A 22629-nucleotide genomic window follows, 5' to 3' on the forward strand; every position below is an offset into this window, starting at 1 on the left:
ATTTACTTTCATAGACCATTACAATTCAATAGTTCACCGGGCAAATCATGCTAGGCTTTATCAAACGCTTTTGCTATAACTTTCAGGACCCATACACAATTAAAACGACTAAAATATATACGCACTCTAATTAACAAAGCACAAGCAATAAAAAATCTCAAATTGGCCACTAAATACTACAGGGCAGCACCAATAAACAAAAAAAAAGTTGCAATAGAAATGAAGAAAAAGGCAATAAACAAATAAAAAGCTTCTTTTAATAATTTGAATGTGAGCGGTGAAAATGGCAAAAAGGGCAGCAGTAAATAGAATACGCTAAATTAAATAGAGATGAATCTCCACTAAGTTAGGACATTTGAGCACTAAATAACTCACCTACGTCACCTGCAGTTGAACATATTTTCCCATAAATGTGGCAAAATGAGCAATGTCATATTTAATAACCACGATAAATAAATCTAAAATGTCCCACACAAAGCGCACACACACTTAGAAATACCTATTTTTACACGTGACGGAATCCATCTTTGACATAAATGATGAAACTTAAACAAACATGTCATGTAAAATTAAGTGCTCCGAGACCAAAAATTCGGTACTCGACGAAAAGTACGTGTGGTTGAGTTGAATTTTGCGTCTATTATAACTCAATTTTATGTCAAAATTGACGCTCGTATATGTCAGTCTCAGAGCACCTAAATTTACATTAATTTTTCTAAGTGTGCACACACACAGTTCGAAAAAGTAGAGTAAATTTCTGTTCAATAAGGTGCACATAAATGGAGCGTCACATATCATATACGTTTACATTATATAGGGTTAACTACCCCATTTCCGGCCTATTAAGCATAACCCACACTTAGTCTTTCTTAATCTAGTTCAGTTAAGCTTTCAACGGAATGTTATTATTACTGATGGCTTCCAAATTTATTAACCTTTCCGTACGACCCGTAAGATTTTTAAACGAGAAACCAACCGTTAAGATATTGTCAAAAGTCAAACACTGCTTCTTGACGCCAAACTCGGCCTATGGATTTTAAACTCGGCCTAACGCATTGAAATGCAATTGAAACGCCATTGAATTTACTTCGGCCTATCGGATGAAGATAAAAATTGATTCGGTCGGAGCGCTTCTTTTGTTTTTGGGAATAATGGGTGCAAACCTTCATACCACGCGTTCGCATTGACTTCGTTCGGTAGCTTATTAACTAAAGTATCGTACCAAACGCATAATTGACTTGTTAGCTCTGAAATCATGGATTTATTTGAAGTTTTCTGCTCGATAGGCCCAAAATGGGCGATTAGGCCGAAGTAGTTCTCTACCCTATCATGTAAAATTCTGACATATTTCATGCAATGTAGCAAATATTGTATACAAAAGCCCATCTTGAATGAATGTTTACATCACAATTAAAATTCAGAATTTTTATCTGTGCAGTTCGAAAAGGTAGTGTCTGTTCAATATAATGCACATAAACAGCGTTGGAAAAGATCGCGGTATTTCACGAAGTTCACCAAGGGAAAATTTCACGAGTCATAGTGAGTTTTGGTGAACTTTTCCAACACTGCACATAAATGGAGCGTCACATATCATATATGTTTACATTATATATCATGTAAAGTTCTGAGAAATTTCATGCAATGCAGCAAATATTGCATACAAAAGCCCGTTGTTGTAAACAACATTGAAATACAGGTTTACGTGAATGAATGTTTACATCACTATTAAAATTCAGTATTTTTATCTGTGTAGTTATCACTGTTTAAATCCAAATATGCTGAAAAATCGTGATTTTTTTCCTTGATTTGTTTCCCGTCGATCTTGTTTTCCGTACTGAGCACCAATGCTACCGAGCCAGGGAGACAGCTCCCACACCTGGACCCTACCTATCGACCCATCAACTCATGAACCGGGGACCAACGGCTTTACTTCCCGTCAGAAGGAAGGCGTGATCAGAGATGTTATGCCTCAGAACATTTCGGCGGTGCCGACTGGGATTGAACCCAGGCCTGCTGGGGTGAGAGGCAATCACGCTTACCACTAAACCACCGGCGCCGCTAAAGTCGTGATTATTTCCCCAAAAAGAAAATCAGTACAAAAGCAATTTCTATTATATGCCCTTCGTTAATTAGGTTGGACATCATTTCCTCTTCCATCATATGAAGCACACCGCATGCTTAAAAACATACAAACATTGAAAGAGCGACGTGATTCACGTCACGTGAATATGCAATGGTTTCGTATATAAACGATATCGTTTCACAGCGCATTAACTCAGCAGAACTTTTATCAAAATTAAATTTGCATGCACCTACTCGACAACTCAGAAATCTAATTTTTTTTTTTTTGACATAATCTATCATCGCACAAATTATGCAAAATTTAGGCCATTAAATCGCGTCTTACAATCAAAACAGCGAAACCATTGACTTTTCAATGTCTCGGCATAAACTAAAACAATATTTTAACTCCATACGAAATCATAACTCGTACACGCAAACCAAAAATTTATTACAATGAATGTTAGTTCCATTTCCTATCATCCTCTGTTCATGAACATCGCAGCGAATGTTAGAAGTTGACCTTGCAGGCGATGTAATGGTTTTTTGCCTTTTTTGTTTCGTGTTTTGTCTGTGCTTTCACCTACACAAGCAAGCATTTGCCTTGATTTTTATGTATAACATGGCAGAACGACGCACACACTTGCCTCGAATCTGTCCAGCAGAAAAAGCATACGAAGTCAAGTGTGAGAGGAAATGAGCGCTTCTTGTTTGCTTTTAGGCTATCCATGTTCAGAAGCATGGAGAGAGCAGTGGAGAAAGCATAGGTCTAATAATCACAACGTTCGTGGTTCGAGTCCCGGTCGGCAACCTTATTCCAATTTTTTTCGACATAATTCATTTCACTCACTAATACACTCCACATTTTTCGGTCTCCAATTCTCTTGCATTGGACCGAGCTAGGTATATTGCATCCTCGGTTCATGCGGTCTCCACTTACATCCTCTGATGATGAATCCCACATAATTGTAAGCGAATCTTACACCCACCGGTTTGGTGTAAGAAGTAAAAATATAATTGCAGACTTTTTTTATATTGTTAAGAAAAACAAATTTGTATATGTATTTGTACTAGTCTACATCGGTTGATGAAAATAAAGAAACAATAAACAATAAACGGTCGGTGTACCAATGAAAGTCTAACTCCAAACTAAAATAATTTCTTAGTTGATTATCTTGTCGGTTTGGTACACTCATATAATAAATCACATAACCAGTGGAAAATATCCATGTGCATTTCACATAACTTTCATGTGATCCTATAGTTGGAAATAGCACTAATAAATCACATGAACGTTATGTGTCCAATGAAATCTATAGAAATCATATTTCACAGAATTTCTTATACTATGTGATAATCAGATAACAATCATTATTTTTGTTATTGTATTCCAAAATACTACCTACAGTTATACTATATTCCAAAATACTACCTACAGTTATCGAATATCTTTGAAATGGCGTTATTATTGAAAATCATTAAATTTACAACAAAAAAGCTCTCAGTGCTTAAATTGCCAAAAGTTGTTATTTTCGAGATACTCGTATAGGTTAAAATTCACTTATCGCATAATTTGAACAAATTTCACCCTTTTGAGATGTTATTCGCGAGTGTTCAATCTTGAAATTAAAAATTTTACCAAAAAAAAAACTTTGATGTTCACAGTTTTGCAATCATACGCTAACTCATGCTATAATTAATTATGAGTAAAATACCGTATGGAAATTTTTTTTTTCCTTTTTGGTCCCATATACGGCTAGCTAGTTTCGAAGACCACAGTGGAATAGGAAACAACCATAAGAAGTTTACAGAAAGAGAAAAGAATTAATAATTTCCATTTAATTCCACTATTTTATTCGCTTATCCTTGACAGATGCACGTATTCCGTGCACAATATGCAGACTTCTTCAGTGTCTTTTACTAATACTATAAGTTCAATAAAATAGTGGAATTAAATGGAAATTACTAATCCTTCTCTCTTTCTTTATACAGGTATTCCACTAAGAGCCCCACATTCATCAAGAACCATAAGAAGTGTTTGACAACCTTTTCGGGTCATTGTTAGTGCCGTAGCTACACAATAGGAACGGACAGGCCCCCTCCAGAATTGTCAAGGACCACCCACCTCAGATTTTTTTTAGTTTTTTGCTCATATTACGTTTCTTAGCATAACTAGTTTTGACAATAAACCTCATTTTTCAATATGTCGCAGCAACCCCACCTGGGTTTCTTTTTCAAAAGATATATCTTCTTTTGTAAACAATGTGTTTGATCGTCAATTTGACGTAACTGACTTTTTTGTTGTAAATTTTGTGTGTTTTAATATTAACACTACTTCAAAGATATTCGATAACTGTAGATAGTATTTTGTAAAACAGTACTTTTTTCAATAATTCATAACTTTTTTGTGTATGAATTTCCAAGAAAATACACATTGTCAGTGAGTAGCACTTTATCTAAACCACAACATAAGTATAAAAAATTAATTAAAAAAAATGCAATTTGAGTAGATTTATTTATTTTTTTATAATTTTGATTTTTTTTTTTTTTTTTTGTAAACAATAAAAAATAAATTATTGGTGTATATTTTTCCTTGAAAGGCACAATACTTGTCCGCAACTTCGCCCAAGACACCATCTTGACCAAACAAATCGTTCGCGAGATATATGTTTTTCTATTGATGCGTATCATTTTTACATAAGCCCTTTTCAAGTGTTAATTGTGTACAAAACTAGGGAAACAAAAATGTAAAATGGCATGTTGGACAATAACAAACAACTGTGCAAAGTTCCAACATAATCGTAGAAGGTCGATCAAAACTTTAAAAAAAAATCGTTATTTGAAATGGAACTGCTGCCCCTGAGACCGACACATGTAAGTGACCCTTTTGACATAAGAATCTGTTGAAAGAAACGAGAAAATCAATTCAATCAAACGTTCTCTTCGTCGAGTTGCTTATGTTTCGATTTGAGAACACTTAATTTTACATTAAATGTTTGTTTACGTTCCATGATTTACATCCAGTATGGATTACGTGTGGTGTGAAATTAGTTAGCTGTTTTTTTTTTCCTTGGTTTGTTGTACGTCGATCTTGTTTTCCACCAATGCTATTGACGCCAGGGAGGCCGCTCCCACACCTGGACCCTACCTATTGACCCATCAACTCATGAATCGGGTACCGACGGCTTTACTACTTTCGGCGTGATCAGAGATGTTATGCCTCAGAACATCCCGGCGGCGCCGACTGGGATTGAACCCAGGCCTGCTGGGGTGATAGATAATAACGCTTACCACTATACCACCGGCGCCGCTATCTGATACTATCTGAAACAAGCTTCGTGCAAATGATATAATTTTTCATCTCGAAACAAACTTTACCCTGCAACTTTTCGTAAACATCACCAATTTGTAATTTTTTGAAGAAAATATGTCTCTAAATGATCGTCTTAAATCTTTAAGAAAACAGTTGAGCATTATCAAAATAATGAATTGAAAAAAAAACTTAAGTTCCGTTTTAAACAATTCAAAAGGTCATCAAATATTATTTCAATGATTCCCAGAAAATTGAAAATAAAATGATGGAAAAGTAACTTTTTAGCATTTTCTGTTGGCAAATAGTATCAGACACCCTCTTAGCAATTTAACCAAACAGACAAATCAAAATTTCTGTTTGAGCAACAAAGTTTACTCGTCCGTGCATAGCTTAACTTTTAAGCCAGTAAAAGCAGTCACAGTCAGTTATTGGGTTGGCAACTGGAGTTTAAACAACTTATTTACCACCACAACCCACAGACAAAAAGCTTCTACTCGCAACTATCCATGTTTAACTTTGGTGAACGTCTGCGAAGTGTTCAAAGATGGAAAACTTCTCTCATAACCATTCTCGTTCTATGACTTTACCACCCGTTCGTTTGGGTGTTATTGTCAACCAAAGGCATTATGCATAATAACTGAACAGTAAGGTTTGTAAAACAAATTTGATATAACATAATGGTATAATTTATACATCGTCTTTACAAAGCGTAAGGTCTCAAGCAACAAACTCGAGCCAATCGTTCAACGAATGATTGAACTCAATTAAAACCCAAAAGCTTCAGTCCCTATTAGTGTTCATTTCCTCTAGTTAATTCGTTCAGCCCTAAAACCGATCAAATTTACACATCCACGCTCGATTGGAATGAATGGAGCGATACGATTAAGTGCCAGCAATCAAGTTGCGTGGTTCAGTCGGTTGTTGTCGATTTTGGAATAAAATCATAAGAGTCACTAGAAATGCAATATTTGCGGTGGTCTACACACCGACAAACCGCCATTCATGACCATAGAGGTTACAATTAAATTTCTGCTCAAAGCACACTACTGACATCTGGCTCTATGTTCGTTAAAAACGTTTAGCTAAACCACTAACACGCGTGCAAAATTTATGAGTTGGTGCATGTCTGATCTATTCAGGACAAATTATTTTATATGGATAAAAATCCTTTCCTTTTATTTTCCAAGATTCAGTAACCAAACGCCACATTAGCCGAAATCTCAATACACCCTCTGATTATGTTGCACAAACATTACTTCTTCTTCTTTCATCTTACATACAAAAAATATTATTATTATATCTCATAGTTTCATAATTTCGATAAGTATCATTCTAGCTGTCATGAGCGGGTTCCAGCCTGTTTCGGATCGGATCGCTACAAAAGCTATGTATGTGTTTCAGGTCGGTTTATCGGTGGTCTACACACTTAATTTCGTTTTGCACAGCTGGACTCTTAGCAACAGTGGTGACACGAGTCCTGGAGTTTAACATTTTTTCCTTAACATTTGATACTTTTTGCGATAACCATTGTGACGACACACAAAAACAAACTGGCAAGCGGCAAAAATGTCATGACATTTCTAAACTGTTTTCTGCCAGCGACAGAACATTTTCGCACAAAGAAGCAGACAAGACCGGTGGCGCGCGCGACATAAATTTATGTCGTGTGGAATTTTGCTGATTTCTGGCTAATTACTGCATTTATTTGATGTTTATTGCATGGAATTAAAAGATAAGAATGAAGACTGACCACTCATAAGCATTGATGTTAAAATTATGCGTAAATAAGGGAGTTGGTAATTTACTGTCACACGCAAGCCTGCAGCTAAAATTTCATTACAATAAACTGTTTGGAAAAATCAGGCTGCGAGATTTTATTTACACTGGAGTCGCTTTTTACGCGGGTGATACGTCCCGCATAAAAAAAACCGCGTAAAAAAAACCCGCGTAAATTCCGGAATCCGCGTAAAAAAAAACCGCGTAAATTCCGAAATCCGCGTAAAAAAAAACCGGGTAAAAAAAGACCGTGGAAGAAAAAACCGCGTAAAAAGCGATATACCGCGTCAATTCTGAAATCCGCGTAAAAAAAACCAAAATCCGCGTAAAAAAAAACCGCGTAAATTCCGGAATCCGCGTAAAAAAAACCGCGTAAATTCCGAAATCCGCGTAAAAAAAAACCGCGTAAAAAAAACCGTGTAAAAAAAACCGCGTAAAAAGCGACTCCAGTGTATTCTCTATCTCCGCTGTTCGCTTGGAATGTAGTTATAAACGGCCGCCCGTGTGCTGGATGTTTTGTTTCGCTCTGGACGATGGTTTTTCAAAAAATGTACTGTTGCCACCTCTGCTTAGCAAACAAATTGTACCTAATGCTGAATCTCGGAAAATGATTCACTGAATCGTAATGTTTGCTGAAATCTCAGTAAAATGTGTTGCCAAGCTCTTAGCTGTGAAAATCTCGGCGAAAATTGCAGAACTAAGTGTGAAGAGAAGTATCAATTGTGATGAAATAGCGCACAGACTCCATTTTGACACGTAAAATGTTTCGTCATAGAGAAAGCTTTTCTCTTTGAAATCCTTTTGTAGAATTCCAATTAAAACCGATACTATGTGCCTGTATGGTTTTGCTTCAGGTGTTCAGTGTTTGGTACCAATTTGCTTGAATTTCAGATGTTACGTGGACGCCATTTTCGCTGTGCCAATTAAGAGCACAAACGGGTTGAGACGCACATTTGATGCGCTTTGGTCCTGAAGGTGAAGATAAGTAGAAAAGCCGCTTATTGCTTGCTGTGATGATGTACAGCTTTTGGCACTGCATTGGATTTAAATCGGATAGGAATTCAGATGTCCGTTTAATCGATCGCGCCCGTGTAACGTTCAATTATACAGGAACTAATCAACTGGGATTATGATGCCTGAATCATGAGATTAGTCCTTCCAATAAAATTGGTCTACTTTCTATCGAAGACCTGCACACAAATATGAAACAACACATGGAATCAATCAAGGTTGCAAAGACTCATTTCAGCTAAAATAATGTTTTTCGGAATAATAAAACCAAAAGATGGTATGATGGCATGTTTTACTTGTAACTTACAAGAAGAGGTTACAAAGTATGCGTTGGAAACATAAAACCTGCAAATTTTGCTTTCTATGAGTCACAATCAGCGATTTGCTGATCGCTGAGTGAGTGAGTGAGTGAGTGAGTGAGTTTGTGAAAAATCGCTGATTGTGACTCTCATGAAGTGAAATAAACAGGTTTAATATGTCAAACACATTCTTTGCAACCTCTTCTTGTATCCTACCAATTCAAAATTTGATCATGGCATCTAATTATTTCATAATTTAGAAAAACATTGTTTTAGCTGAAATGAGTCTTTGCAACCTTGGTTGATGGTGCAATATAGTTTTATGTTGTGCTATATTTTTCACAAAGTTAAGTTAAATTTGAAAATCGAGATTAATGTCTTGTGGAAAATTGCAAAGGATTGTTATTCAACATACAGTTTTAGATTCATAGTTGCGTCAACTCACTTTATTATTTAAAATATGTTTCATTATTTTGAAATCATTGGACCATAAAATGATACATTGTACTTGTAAGTTTCAGGAAGAAGTTGAAAAGTATGTGTTTAACACATTAAACCAACAATTTGGCTTTCAGATAGTTACAATCAGTGATTCTATGATTTGTGAACGTTCACTCAGAGTACAGAGTACAACACGACAAACATATTTTTTTTTCTTTAATATAGAGATTTTTAGCCATAGGCTAGTTCATCTCTTAACGACACGACAAACATATGACAAAGGTCCATATCCCGGTCCATGAGATTGATTGGTCGATAGGTAGGGTCCAGGTGTGAGAGCTGCTTTTCTGGTGTTGGTTGCATTGGTACTCAGTACGGAAAAAAAGATGACCGAAAGCAAATAAAGGAAAAAAATGAAAACATAGACTTTCCAATATCCATGAAAATTTGGTATTCTACGAAATTTTTTAATAATGTTGACACTATCTCACCACTATTTTTGGAAGTACTAAGTAACTTCTATTATTGCTAGAAAACATTTAAAAATATTTGTTTTTTTTTCATTAATTTGGATTGAAGATTTTAATCAATTATGTGTTTATTTTATCCACTTTTTTAAAATTCTCTACAGCTCATCCTTAGACCAGTGCTGTTGAAGTAAAATTTGAGCCAAGAAATCGTAGTTTTAATCATTTGGCGCCACATATACAAGATCAAAATCGTGGCGTCAAGAAACACTCGATCATTTATTTTCGCACATTTTACCATTACCAAAAGTATAATGAGTGGCATATCTTAATAGTTCACAATACTTCATAACCATCAACTGGTTAAAGGTGATATGACCGGGTGTCTGCTACATGAAAAAAACCCTGTAAAACCGGAAATTCATGAAGAGTTTTATTTTTCCTAAAAATACCTGGAATTTTCAGGGAATCCCGTCATTGAACACATGACACATTAAAGCATGCAATGCATTTTATAATGCAAAAAATTAATTTTTCTTATTATTTTCATTTAATAATCGAACTTAATAGATCCGAGGTAAAAAATTCTTCACGATCAAAAAGTATTTTGTTTTAAATTCAGAGACTTGAAATGTTTTTTTTTTGTTGGTTCTGGAATATGAATATTTTAGTTCAATTTTAAACTTGAATAATTTTTTTAAAACTCTGAGCTAAAAGTACTTGTTCTTCTAGAAATTTTCTATAACCCGGACTTGAATCCTCTGCATAGTTTAAAAATCTTTTGGAATTTGATTACAATTTCTGAGGATTATTCAAAGGTAGTAGATTTTTTTTAAAGAAAAACACCAAGTGCAATCTGTTTTTAAGATAGTTCTGAAGAATTCCTGATTTCATGAGAAACCTGAGAAAATGTTGAGTAGAAATTCGAGAAAATCCTGAATTGGATTTAAAGTGTATGTGAATGAAAAGCTCATAGAAATTCCTGAGGCCCATTCCATGATAATGGCATAGTCTGAGCAGCACTTCTGGGAACACCAATGGGAAAATCCAAGGGCAATCTGAAAAATAATGTCATGAAACATGTGGAGGAAGATGAATCCGGGGCATAATTTCTTGGAAATTTCAGGAGAAGACTTGAATTTGGAACAGAATTCTAAGATAGTTCCCCAAACACATTTTGAGGAGAAATCTGTGAAATTTGTGACTAACAGGGCTGTGGAGTCGGAGTTTATCTGACAAAATGGGGTCATTGCTGTATAGGGGGAGGTAGCTCATCGATTCTTCCGGTTCGCCTCCTAGCATCGTGCTATAAGGTACCAGGCGATAACCAGGGTAGTTGATCGATAGCTCGATGACGTCATTTCGTTGACGTATGCAATGGGAAATTCTCATAGCAGGCGTTGACGATGGGACGTTGTCGAGTTGTTGAATAGCAACTATCGGGGTAACTCACCGATTACCTGTCGATCTGCCAAATCTGGAAAGACGTCTGCATTGAATTGTCTCATATAATAATATTCCGCCCACTATATCACAAGAAATTGCGAGTAGCTGAGTGGAATGGAGATAAGTTAAGCATTGGGTACAGGACCAAGTCTCCCGTGGTTGGTGCCAAAAGATGAGCGCAATAGAATCATCAAGTTGCCATAAGGCACGGAATGAGACTATTGCATGGCTGGGTAGTCAAAGTCTTTCATTCGTTAGTCATTTCAGGTGGATTAGAACAGGTTTAGGTGGGCGTTGGCCAGATTTGGATTTTTCAGATGTAATCCTGGATAGGACCCTGTCATTGAACGTCGCGTGAAAGTGGAACTTAATGAAGGCCTAAGTACTTTTCCGTAGTTTTTAGTTTTTGGATTTGAAAGATCGTCGATTACAGTGGCCTGCTTACTGAGCAGAAAAACGCTGTCCCAGGTCCTTACATATCAAAGAGATTTATGGTAAAATCGCTTGTGTATCGTGTATTTTGCGAAACTCGTTGTTGTCGTTGGTCCCGGGTTTGAATGGATACACAAATTTGAGCAACGGTATTATGTGATATGAGGGGCTCGGTGGCCTTAGAGCAACCGTTTTTGCTTACTGAGCAGAACATCATGAGTCTAATCTCAGGCCCATCCACATTCAAGATTCGTCAATCGTTTTATTTGTTAATATGACTACATGGTAATAATAGCAACTCGGTGATTAAAAAGGTGCTCGTCTGCCTAGTGGCAAACGTTTTTGCTTACTGAGCAGAAGACCGTGGGCTTAGTCCCAAGCTCCTTCGCGTTATATGATCGTTAGGACATCAATTCAGCTTATCGTTTACCAAAACGAACCCTGCTGCAAACCCAACCCTCTTATCCAACATTCCAGTGATTCCTCGTGGAAGTGCAGAGGTGTTCTCGGCTTCCATCAAAGCGAGTGTCATGTCAACACAATCCTTCCCATTCCTTTCTTGACCTGTGTTCGGGCGCGGCCGGCGCTGGTATTGCCCAATTTAAGATCACCAGTTTTTACACATTGAGGATGATTGCTAGTCCCAAGCATCGTCTATTGGTTCTCTGTGTAATTACAGCTGATCTGGCAGTAACAGAGTAGCAACCGTGGGCGGTCAATCAAGCTCAAGCTCAAGCTCAAAATGGGGTCATTGCTGTATAATTATTCTCTTTTTTCAGCCGTCATTCAGACTTGATCTATTGATTTAAATTATTTAAGTTTTCTTCCAGCTCTTCGATAACGGAACATCATTAGATTTATACTGTAATGATTCACTCTTACAGTTTTCACCCTGGTTTCGTCTGTTGATTTGATTTGTTTGAATTGATTTTCAGCTCTTTGGTGTTGGCAGTCACGGGCGGACAATTTTGCTCATGCTCATGCTCTAAGTTTATTTTCAACTTTTCGATGATGGAACGTCTTCAGATTTATATTATAATGATCCACCATTTTGTTTAGGCTTCAGGCAAATCCAAGTGTAATGCATGATAACACTGATTCATTTGAAACCAGGGTCGCATCACTTATCAAGGTGAATCCTGATCCAACGAACCCAACTTACTAACAAAATCTCCTTTCCTGTGTCTTTTGTTGGGGTGCAGAGGTAAACACGGCCCACAAACAACAAAGGTTACTCTAATATTCCTTCCCTACTCCCATCTGATTGCAAGGACGTGATCGGCGCCGCCGCCAAAATATGGAGTCACTGAAACTTGTACAATGAGAATGGACGGTCACTCGCAGCCCCATTCAGTTGATTCATTGTACAATATCACTGATTCTGATCAATTACGGAGTAATGAAGTGATGAAATTGGGTTGTTAGCGGAATGCTAAATAAAACAGCGATACAGGTTATCTTCCATTTAATTCCACTTAATAAATTTTGGTATCCATGACTACAATGTGCAGTTTTCATCAGTGTCATTCCCACTAAAGAACTTATCAAAATCTAACCCCCTTTAGTACTCATCCCCTAGGTAAAAAAGTCAAGATCATAGGTATACAAATGAAACTACAATGTGTTGAATCGGAACCTACTTACTTACTTACTTAAGGGTCCTGTGCACCACCAGCGGTGCAAAGGGCCAACGTGAAAGACTTCCATCCTGGGCGGCTGCTCGCTTTTGATTTGACCTGGGCACAGGTCAGATTCCTATCGACTTGCTTAATTTCCTTATTGAGACTCCGCCGCCATGAGCCCCTGGGTCTGCCTCTGCTGTGATGTCCTGCCGGATTCCAATCCAGCGCTTGCTTGCAGATTTCGTTTCCGCCCCGTCGAAGTGTGTGGCCGACCCACCTCCACTTTCGCTCTCGAATTTCTGTTGCTATCGGCTTCTGATGACATCGACGATGGAATTATATACCGCAGGCATCGGTTGATGAAGACCTGCAGCTTTTGAGTGTTCTCCGCTGATACACACCACGTCTCGCTGGCGTATAACAACACAGATTTCACGTTCGAGTTGAAAATTCGGATTTTGGTGCGTTGACCTATCTGGTTGGATCTCCATACGTTTCGTTAACTCGCAAAGGCAGCCCTAGCCTTCTTGATTCGTGCACCTATGTCGCTCTTGGTCCCGCCGTCCGACGCTATTTGGCTGCCAAGATATTGGAAACTTTCAACCTTCTCCACTGCTTGCCCCGCTACAGTAGAGTTGGAAGGGTTGCCCGTGTTGACATCCAATGATTTGGTCTTGTTGACGTTGATGGTGAGACCCGCCGCACAGGAGCGTTCGGCTAGGTAATTGAGCTTACTCTGCATATAAAAGCGCCGTTGTGCTAGTAGAGCAACACCATCAGCCAAATCGAAGTCGTTGAGATGCTCCATGGTGATAGGCTGCCAAAGCAGCCCACGGTTCGGTACGCGGTCAATTGTACCTACCATGATCTCGTCGATTACGATGAGAAACAGTAGCGGTGATAGTATACATCCTTGTCTCACACCAGCGACTACCCGGATAGGGTCGGACAAGGCTCCGTTATGCAGAACTCTGCACGTGAAAGCCTCATACTGCGCTTCGATGAGGTTGACGATTTTATCCGGGACTCCCTTGCGTCTCAGGGCGAATTCATTGACCTGCTCCAGGATGATGCGGAGCGTGACAATATGGTCCACACAAAATCATCCGGCACGGAATCCTGCCTGCTGCCATCGGAGAGTCGCGTCGATCTTCTCCTGTATCCGATTTAGGATAACTTTGCACAGAACTTTGAGAACAATACACAGTAACATGATACCTCGCCAATTGTCGCACACAGTCAGATCCCCCTTCTTTGGGACCTTCATTAAGATGCCCTGCATCCAGACGGCCAGCAAAGTCGCGGTGTCCCAGATATTACAGAATAGTTGATGCAACATTTGTGCGGTTAGCATGGGGTCAGCTTTGAGCATCTCCGCTGATATGCGATCGACCCCTGGAGCCTTGTTGGATTTCATGCTTCGGATAGCTGCTTCAATCTCCTGCAGTGATGAAGCCTCGGAATTGACGCGAGTGATGCTCCGCACCCTAGGCGGATCATGCCGAGATGTTGATGGCTGGTTGGCCGTCGAAACTTGAAGAAGTTGTTCGAAGTGCTCAAACCAGCGTTTCAGCTGGTCAGTGGGGTCGGTAAGCAATTTGCCAGTCGTGTCCTTCACTGGCATCCTCGGGTTCATCCTTGCTCCACTCAGGCGTCGTGAGATATCGTAGAGGAGGTGTATATCGCCAGTGTTTGCGGCTTTCTCCCCTTCGTCGGACAGGGAGTTCACCCACGCTCGCTTGTCCCGTCTGCAAGAGCGCTTGACTTCCTTCTCTAGAGCCGAGTACCGTTGACGGACTTCGTTCTTGGATTCTCTGGTTCTCGCCCACTCTATCGCGGCTTTTGCTTCTCTACGCTCCTCAATCTTCCGCCAGGTTTCATCTGTGATCCACTCTTTCCTCTGGGTGCGCAGCTCACCCAAGTTATTCTCGCTTGTTCGGAACCTACCTAACTAATAAAAACCAAAGATTTAAAGGGCGAACACGAAATTATTGCGACACATTCAACAGGGCATAACTTTTTTACCATTGGGTAAAAATCAACCAAATTTTGCACACTTTCTCATTGATGTGTATTGTGTACATGCTGTCAAACTCGAAGTCGTGTTTTTCGATTCAACGAAAATGGAGGTGAACCAACGCGAGTTGAGAGAACAAATTCTTTCCAAACACCTGGAATTTCCTGACCTGTCGCACCGGCAGTTGGGAAAAATGTTGAACATTCACCATTCAACCGTCTCCAGAGTGTTGAAGCTGTTCCACGAGCGGTTGACGTTGGACCACGGCAAAGGAGCTGGAAGAAAACCGGGACCGGGGAACAAAAAGACGGAGGGAAAGGTGAAGCGGATGATTAAAGCAAATCCCAACGTCTCAAGCCGTGATTTGGCTAAAAAGATCGGCATGTCGCAGAGCTACGTCCAGAATGCAAAGAAGAGAGCTGGACTACATACATACAAGGTACAGAACTTCCCAAACCGCGATGAGCGGCAACAATCGACGGCTAAAACTCGGGCACGGAAGCTCTACGAGAAGATGCTGACAAAATATGGCTGCTGTGTGATGGACGACGAAACGTATATAAAAGCCGATTTTAAGCAAATTCCGGGGTTGGAGTTTTTCACCGGCAAGAGCAAGTTCGATGTGGACGACAAATTTAAGAAGAAGAAAATGTCGAAGTTCGCCTCCAAATATCTCATTTGGCAGGCCATCTGCTCTTGCGGACTGAGGAGTGAGCCTTTCGTGACAAAGGGCACAGTAAATGGCGAGATCTACAAATCTGAGTGCCTCGAGAAGCGCCTTTTGCCGTTCTTGCAGCAGCACGACGAAGCTCCGCTATTTTGGCCAGATTTGGCATCATGCCACTATTCTAAAAGTGTCCTGGAGTGGTATGAGGCCAATTCTGTCCATTTTGTTCCAAAGGACATGAATCCGCCAAACTGTCCGGAGCTGCGCCCGGTGGAGCAGTACTGGACAATAATGAAGCGGGAACTTCGGAAGAGCAAGAAGACAGTCAAAGACGAGAAGGACATGTTAAGAAAATGGAAAAAAAAGACTTTGATGGAGGGCATCAAGCGAAAATGCGTTCAATTTTACACTCAAGGCTCCATCGATTAACTTTTCTTTTGATTTTTGAAGTAAATATATGTATAAAACTACCCTAAAATTTTGATTTGATTCTAATCATTATAAGAAAATTGGCATGACATTTTCTGTGTCGCAATAATTTCGTGTTCGCCCTTTAAGTAAGCTAAAGGAGAAAAATCTATACAACTCTCTAATAAGGAAAATCCCCAAAGGCTTGGTAGCCATCATAATGAAGTAATGAAATTGGGTTGTTAGCGGAATGCTAAGTAAAACAGCAACACATTGTAGTTTCATTTTTATACCTATGATCTTGACTTTTTTACCTATGGGATGAGTATTTAAGAGGGTTAGATTTTGATAAGTTCTTTAGTGGGAATGACATTGATGAAGACTGCACATTGTAGTCGAAATACGTATCTGTCGTGGATACCAAAATTAATTAAGTGGAATTAAATGGCAGATAACCTTTTTTGCTGTTTTATTAATCATGGAGTAGCAACCATTGATATGTTCAGTCAGTCTAAGCTAAGCTAAGCTACCAGGACTGTGGAGTCGGAGTCGAGGAGTCGGAGTCGGAGTCGTGGAGTCAGAATCGTGGAGTCAGAGTCGTGGAGTCAGAGTCATAGAGTCGGAGTCGTAGAGTAGGAGTCGTAGAGTCGTAGAGTCGGAGTCGTAGAGTCGGAGTCATAGAGTCGGAGTCGTAGAGTCAGAGTCGTAGAGTCGGAGTCATAAAGTCGCATTCGTAGAACCGCATTCGTAGAGCCGCATGTATTTTTGAGCATAAAGAGTTCTAGTCAGAGTCGAAGAAAAAGTACAGACTCCTACTCCGACTCAGAATGATATGATAATAATAATTTGAAACTAGAACGTAATTTGTTCCACGTGCAACTTATTAGGCTCATGACCGATTCGATTGAATTTGTATGCTCACCATGAAATCTAACATGATCCTTCTATGCCAAGTTTCTTTCATCTTCTTCGCATTTCAAGCTAATTTCTTAACGCATATTAGCTAATTGCGTGCTCCAACTTTAGTGTTCTAGATGCACTTCCACAGTTATCAATTGAGAGGTTTCGATGCTTGCACCATTTTTGCATTATTATAATTGTGTGGTAAGTTGTATTAACTTCATGTAGTAATGAAATTGGATTGTTAGCGGAATGCTTAAATAAAACAGCAAAAAAAGGTTATCTTCCATTTAATTCCACTTAATTAAGGGGGTTAGATTTTGATAAATTCTTTAGTGGGAATGACACTGATGAAGACTGCACATTGTAGTCGACATACGTATCTGTCATGGATACCAAAATTAATTCAGTGGATTTAAATGGAAGATAACCTTTTTTGCTGTTTTATTAACTTCATGAAAATGTGAGACTATTTTATGAAATTTATATGATTATCATGGGAATTTCAAGGACTTAACAATTTGATGAAAATGTAACTAGGTTGAGTAGAGAACTTCAAGACAGATACATTAAATTAAAGTGAATGCGATATCTTCTAGAAATTCCAGAGATCTTCAAAGAAATTTAGAAAGTTTTAGATACCAGATTTTCAAGATGTTTTAAAACTTTCCTTATGTTTCCGCAGCTTGTTTATTAAGCTTCACTTAAATTCTAAGCATTTCCTTTCATTCCTCAGATCTTCTGTCAAGTTCATACAATTGATGTGAAGTTAATGAGACTTCACTGAAAATCTTTCATAAAGTTAAATGCAAACTTGAATAAATCATATTTCTCCATAATCATGGCACTTTGAAAATTTTCAATATCTTGAACTTGTTTGTCGAATATTTTGAGATCTTACTAAAACTAGAACTCACTTAAATTAAATAAATGATAATCTTCGACAATACAAGGATTTGATTGCAGCGTTGTTTCTTTAAAACTGATTGTTATGTCTTAAAAATTATTACGTTGGTTGCCGTTGTTGTTGTTTTAACAAAACTGTTTTATTTTTAACTCATTTATAAAATAGTTATCTTATTGTTTACCTCCGTTTTTAACTCATTTATAAAATAGCTATCTTATTGTTTACCTCCGTTAATGTTCTAGAAAACTCAGAGAATTTTATTTAGCCAAATTAGAAGACACCCTGTATGAAATTATAGACAGTATTTATTAATAGAAAGTGTTCCAGAATATCAAAGAGTACTCAGAATATTAAGTATTAATAAAATTTTACGCATTCCTTAAGAGAATATTAAATATTTAGTAAAACAACCCATGATAGATTGATTTTCCAGGTGATTTCTTCGATTTTTCCCGGTGGAAATATGGCTTCGTTTTTCACAATCTTAAAGCCGTGGCCTTTCCAAGATAAACATATGTTTCATTGGTTTTAGTTCTAAGTAATCAATGACTGCTCGTGACCACTCACAACCATAGCACTACCTTAGACGCCACTGCGGTGCAATAAAAAGTTTTTAGATACATTTTTTTTTTTCATTTGAATCGAAAAGATTCATGTCAGATTTAAGCCTTTTCATGAACGTTTCGCATGGAACTGCTCTGTATATAAGTTAAAATTAGATTCTTAAACTTTTTTCAACATATTTAACAAATCGGAACAAACGTATCAGTGGTAAATTAATTAAAGTGACCATAGAGCATCACTTTAAATTCTATCGTTATTATTATTATTTTTTATTATAACTGTCTTAAAAATACAAAATCTCTTCATGAAAAGAACTGGTTCAAAATTCACCAATCTTACTAAAACATTTCGGCAACCATTATTCCGACCTTCTAAAACCATTTATTAAAAAATACGCATTCCATCACAGTTCCACTCGATGTGAAGTAACGCTTCGTCACTTTTTCCTCTTTAATGTTCCAAATTTTCTGCTTATGATTATCGTCCCTTCTACTGCAGTGGGTCCAAGCGCACGCCAACAGTTTGTGCCGATGCGAAGAAAAAATCCAATTAGGCGATGAAACCCATTTTTTTCCTCACAGCTACGTAGAGCACGTGTTTACAACCATGGCTGGCCAGGCGACTCCGAATATGGCGAAGGATACCTACTTCGAACAGCATGTGGCAAAGGAAATGAACGAACCCCAGCAGGTTTCAGCTCAAATCAACAGTTGCTGTACCGTTCTGATTCGAATACCAGACTTCTTAGCCATTTTTGAGCTTTGATTTTTCATGCTCACACAGCTTAAAATTCTGAATTTTAATTGTGATGTAAAGATACATTCACGTAAAATTGTATTACATTTCGCTCAAACGAGCAACTTGTAAGGAATGTTGTTTACAAAGATGGACATTTGTATACAATAATTGCATCATTTCATGAAATATATGATATGATATGTGACGCTCCATTAATTTTTTTTCGAACTGTGCAGTTTAATGTCAGAATAAAGAAATTGTGCCTCTCTTTGAATTTAGAAATAAATCAACTGTTAGAACCATGATTAGATTTAAACTTTGAACAACTCACTGACATTTAATCTTTGATGCAGTACGGACATCTGATTCAATACTCATAATTTGTGTTAATATTTTTAAGTGACAAGAATACATATGCGATCGAACTCCAGACGAATCTAGAACCACACTACAGTTCATACTGGTGACAACGCGCTGATGAGACAACGAAACTCCACCATCAAGCTCCACCCCTGATCATATCCTTCAACAATAAACCCCTCAAATCTCGAGTAAGCCGCGAGTATTCGGCCCAACTCCTACTAGACATATTTAGAAATAAGATAATTTTGCTACAAACAATGAACAATGAATTATCGGCTCCGTAAAGCTAACATGATTGAGCTGTCCAAATAAACGAACTAGATAAAAAATTAGTTACGAGAATAGCAATTATATTTCCTTTCCTTTTTTTTTTCTTTAACTACTCCTTAAATGGTGTTGTGTCCGGAATATGAATCAGTAGGGTACTATTAAATAAACCATAATATCCGTTGGCCACCACATAACCTACAGGTGGTAATTTTCATCTGGTTTCTGAATACACGAATGAATCATGGTTTCATTTTGGGCGTGCTGCGGAAACGCAAATATGAATAATTCAAAGCCCCGAGACATGAAGCTTGATGATGCTCATCCAAACCGGCAGAAGCGGAAGAAAAGGAAAACCGGAATAGTAGCCATTTAATCAAGCAGAACTTGTGATGTCCGTTTTGCGTTCTTTTATATAATCTGAAAAACTTTTCATTGCGTCAAGGTGCCGGAATTCAACGCGATAATAAGATATAATCATTATTCATTACGAAAGTGGAATTCCAATTAGTAGGGTAGAGCGCTACTTCGTCGTAATCGCCCATTTCCGTTCCTTCGATCAGAAAAGATCAATAATATCAATGATTTCACCGTACACAAATCAATAATAGGTTTGTTCCGATGCGTTAGTTCATTAGCTACAACATAAATCCTGTTAGAGCGCATTGTATGAATATTTACGCTCATTGTTCTCAAAACAAAAGAAGCGCTCCCTGCGAATCTCCTTTTTCTACGTTTATCCGTAGGACGAAGTAAATCTAATGACGTTTCAATGCTTTAGGACGGAATTAAAACTCGTAGAACGAATTTAGAATCAAGAAGCAGTATTAGATTTTAAACAATTTGTGGATCTTTATTAAATCCAACGGTACGTATGGAAAGGTGTATAAATTTAGAAGTCATCTTTGACAGAAATATTCAATTTTTATTTTAAACTAGTTCAGAAAAGAGAGGTTAAGTGCGCGTTGTGCTTAGTAGGACGGAAATTTGATCAAAAACCCTACACGGAAACAAATCCGATTCCATTTTCATGAATAATAAATCATGAAATGAAAAAATTTGACATCCCATGAAATCGTAACAATGATTCATGATTTAGTCATGTAAATTCATGATTTCATAATGTAGTGGAATCAAGATCGCTACAAGCGTTACACATACTTGGCAAACCGTGTTCATAAACCGCACTACATAGGTATCTCTTATACGCCTTTTGTCTTCCATCTTATACAAGTACTGATAGTCTAGTGGTCAATGTATGGGTTTAATGATCTCAAGGTTCTTAGCTCGAATCCAGTCTCCGACGCTTTATTTTATTCTTTTTACATTTTTGGTTAAAAGTTAAACCCATGAATTTAGCTCATGATTTCAACTCGGTGGTTCATGATTTTGGAAATGTTTGCTGCGTTACGCAAAAGTTGCTCATGATGTCATGAATACTATTCATGGTGTATTTTCATAACATGAAAATACGCTGTGTTCATAAAATCATGAGTCATTTTTCTCATTTCGTCGATGGGATTTTTCCCGTGTAGGGGAAATGGCTCTATTGTTGGCCTATGGATCAAGATTGGGCCCATCGCTAAGAATCTGCTATTTATCAATTTTATCTAGATGAACGCGTCATTGGGACCGTACTAATGGATAATTTTGGTCGCTATTTTAAATTTAGTCGATTGTTGAATTTATGTATAGGCCCAAACTAGGGGCATTTAGGCCGACATTACATCCATTTCCCCTATGTCATTGAATTTTTTTCTCATTTTTCTTACTTGACATGATCAAGTCTGAAGGTTGTATTTCATTATCACAAGCTCATATCAGCAACCCTTGGAATTCGGTTTGAAAAAAGTCTTGCTCCTTCCTAGAAACGATTCAATTACTGACTCCAATATTAAGTCTACATTCAAGTTTCTTGTCCTTCCACGTTAATAATGTTCTTTCCTTTCATACATACTCTTTTCAGGCTGAATTCTGCTAAAAAGTACAAACATCCAACACACACCCGGGTAAACTCTAACCAAACTGAATGGTCTCCCGAAGAGTATAACATCCCGCAAGACAACCACGACAGCAAGCCAATATGAAACTGCCCAACATCGGTCAGCATGGTGGCGAAGGGGAGCCCGATCAATCCGTTGCACCCCTGCAGCTGGTAGTATACGTTTCGGTATCGCTGCTGATAGTGTCCCTGCTGGGGCTTCTCATCTACATCACGTGCTCCAAACGGTACCGGCTGAATTGGTTCGAGAAAAACCTACTGGAAACGGCCAAGGAGAGGGAGACGTACGGTCAGAGGTAAGGATTCTATATGCAGAATACATCGTGCTTATCAGTTTATGCGGATGAAAGAGTTTGATTACGCTCACAGTCGGTGCTGAAGTTGGAATGTCGAAAGGTTAAGGTCTGGAAGTTAGTGAAAGGTCCTGGTCACAAAAGATCAAACACATTTTATGTAATCTAGGGACGAAAGGTTAAATCAAAACGTGATTTTTTAAATGGATATTATGCTAGGGGCTTCTAGGGGCTACGCACAAGTTTCTTTCTATGGCATAAACCAACGTTTCTCAATCTTGGTGGGGCGAAGCCGGTCGTAATTTAAAATAATGTTTTCATTAATTATTAATTTTATAATATTTTTTTAGATTCACTGATAGATTTTAGCTTCAAATGCTAAGTGTCAGGATAATCCAACAAGAACTGAATTTTGTACATAGTGGTGAAGATGATTTTTGTGTTAAACTATATATTTTTGATCGTCCAATAAATAAATAGGGGAAATGGATGTACTGTCGACCTAAATGCCCCTAATTTGGACCCATACATAACTTCGACAATCGACTAAATTTACAATAGCGACCAAAATTATCCATTAGTACCGTCCCAATGGCGCGTTCATGTAGATAAAGTTGATAAATAGCAGATTTTTA

General features: G+C 38.1%; 1 protein-coding gene across 3 annotated transcripts in view; it reads left to right on the plus strand.

Moving 5' to 3' along the window:
- Sytalpha (Synaptotagmin alpha) overlaps positions 1 to 22629 on the plus strand; it is a 148224-nt gene that overhangs the window by 100229 nt on the left and 25366 nt on the right. For all 3 annotated transcript variants that reach the window (XM_065233226.1, XM_065233227.1, XM_065233228.1), the window contains one exon: positions 21666 to 21997. In XM_065233226.1, the coding sequence (XP_065089298.1) occupies positions 21783 to 21997 (215 nt within the window). In that variant the 5' untranslated portion in view covers positions 21666 to 21782. The remainder of the gene's footprint in view (positions 1 to 21665; positions 21998 to 22629) is intronic.

Source organism: Ochlerotatus camptorhynchus, unplaced genomic scaffold, assembly GCF_037179485.1.
Source record: "Ochlerotatus camptorhynchus isolate MF236.1 unplaced genomic scaffold, CSIRO-AGI_Acam_v1.1 ptg000392l, whole genome shotgun sequence".
In the NCBI taxonomy this organism is placed as follows: Eukaryota; Metazoa; Arthropoda; class Insecta; order Diptera; family Culicidae; genus Ochlerotatus; species Ochlerotatus camptorhynchus.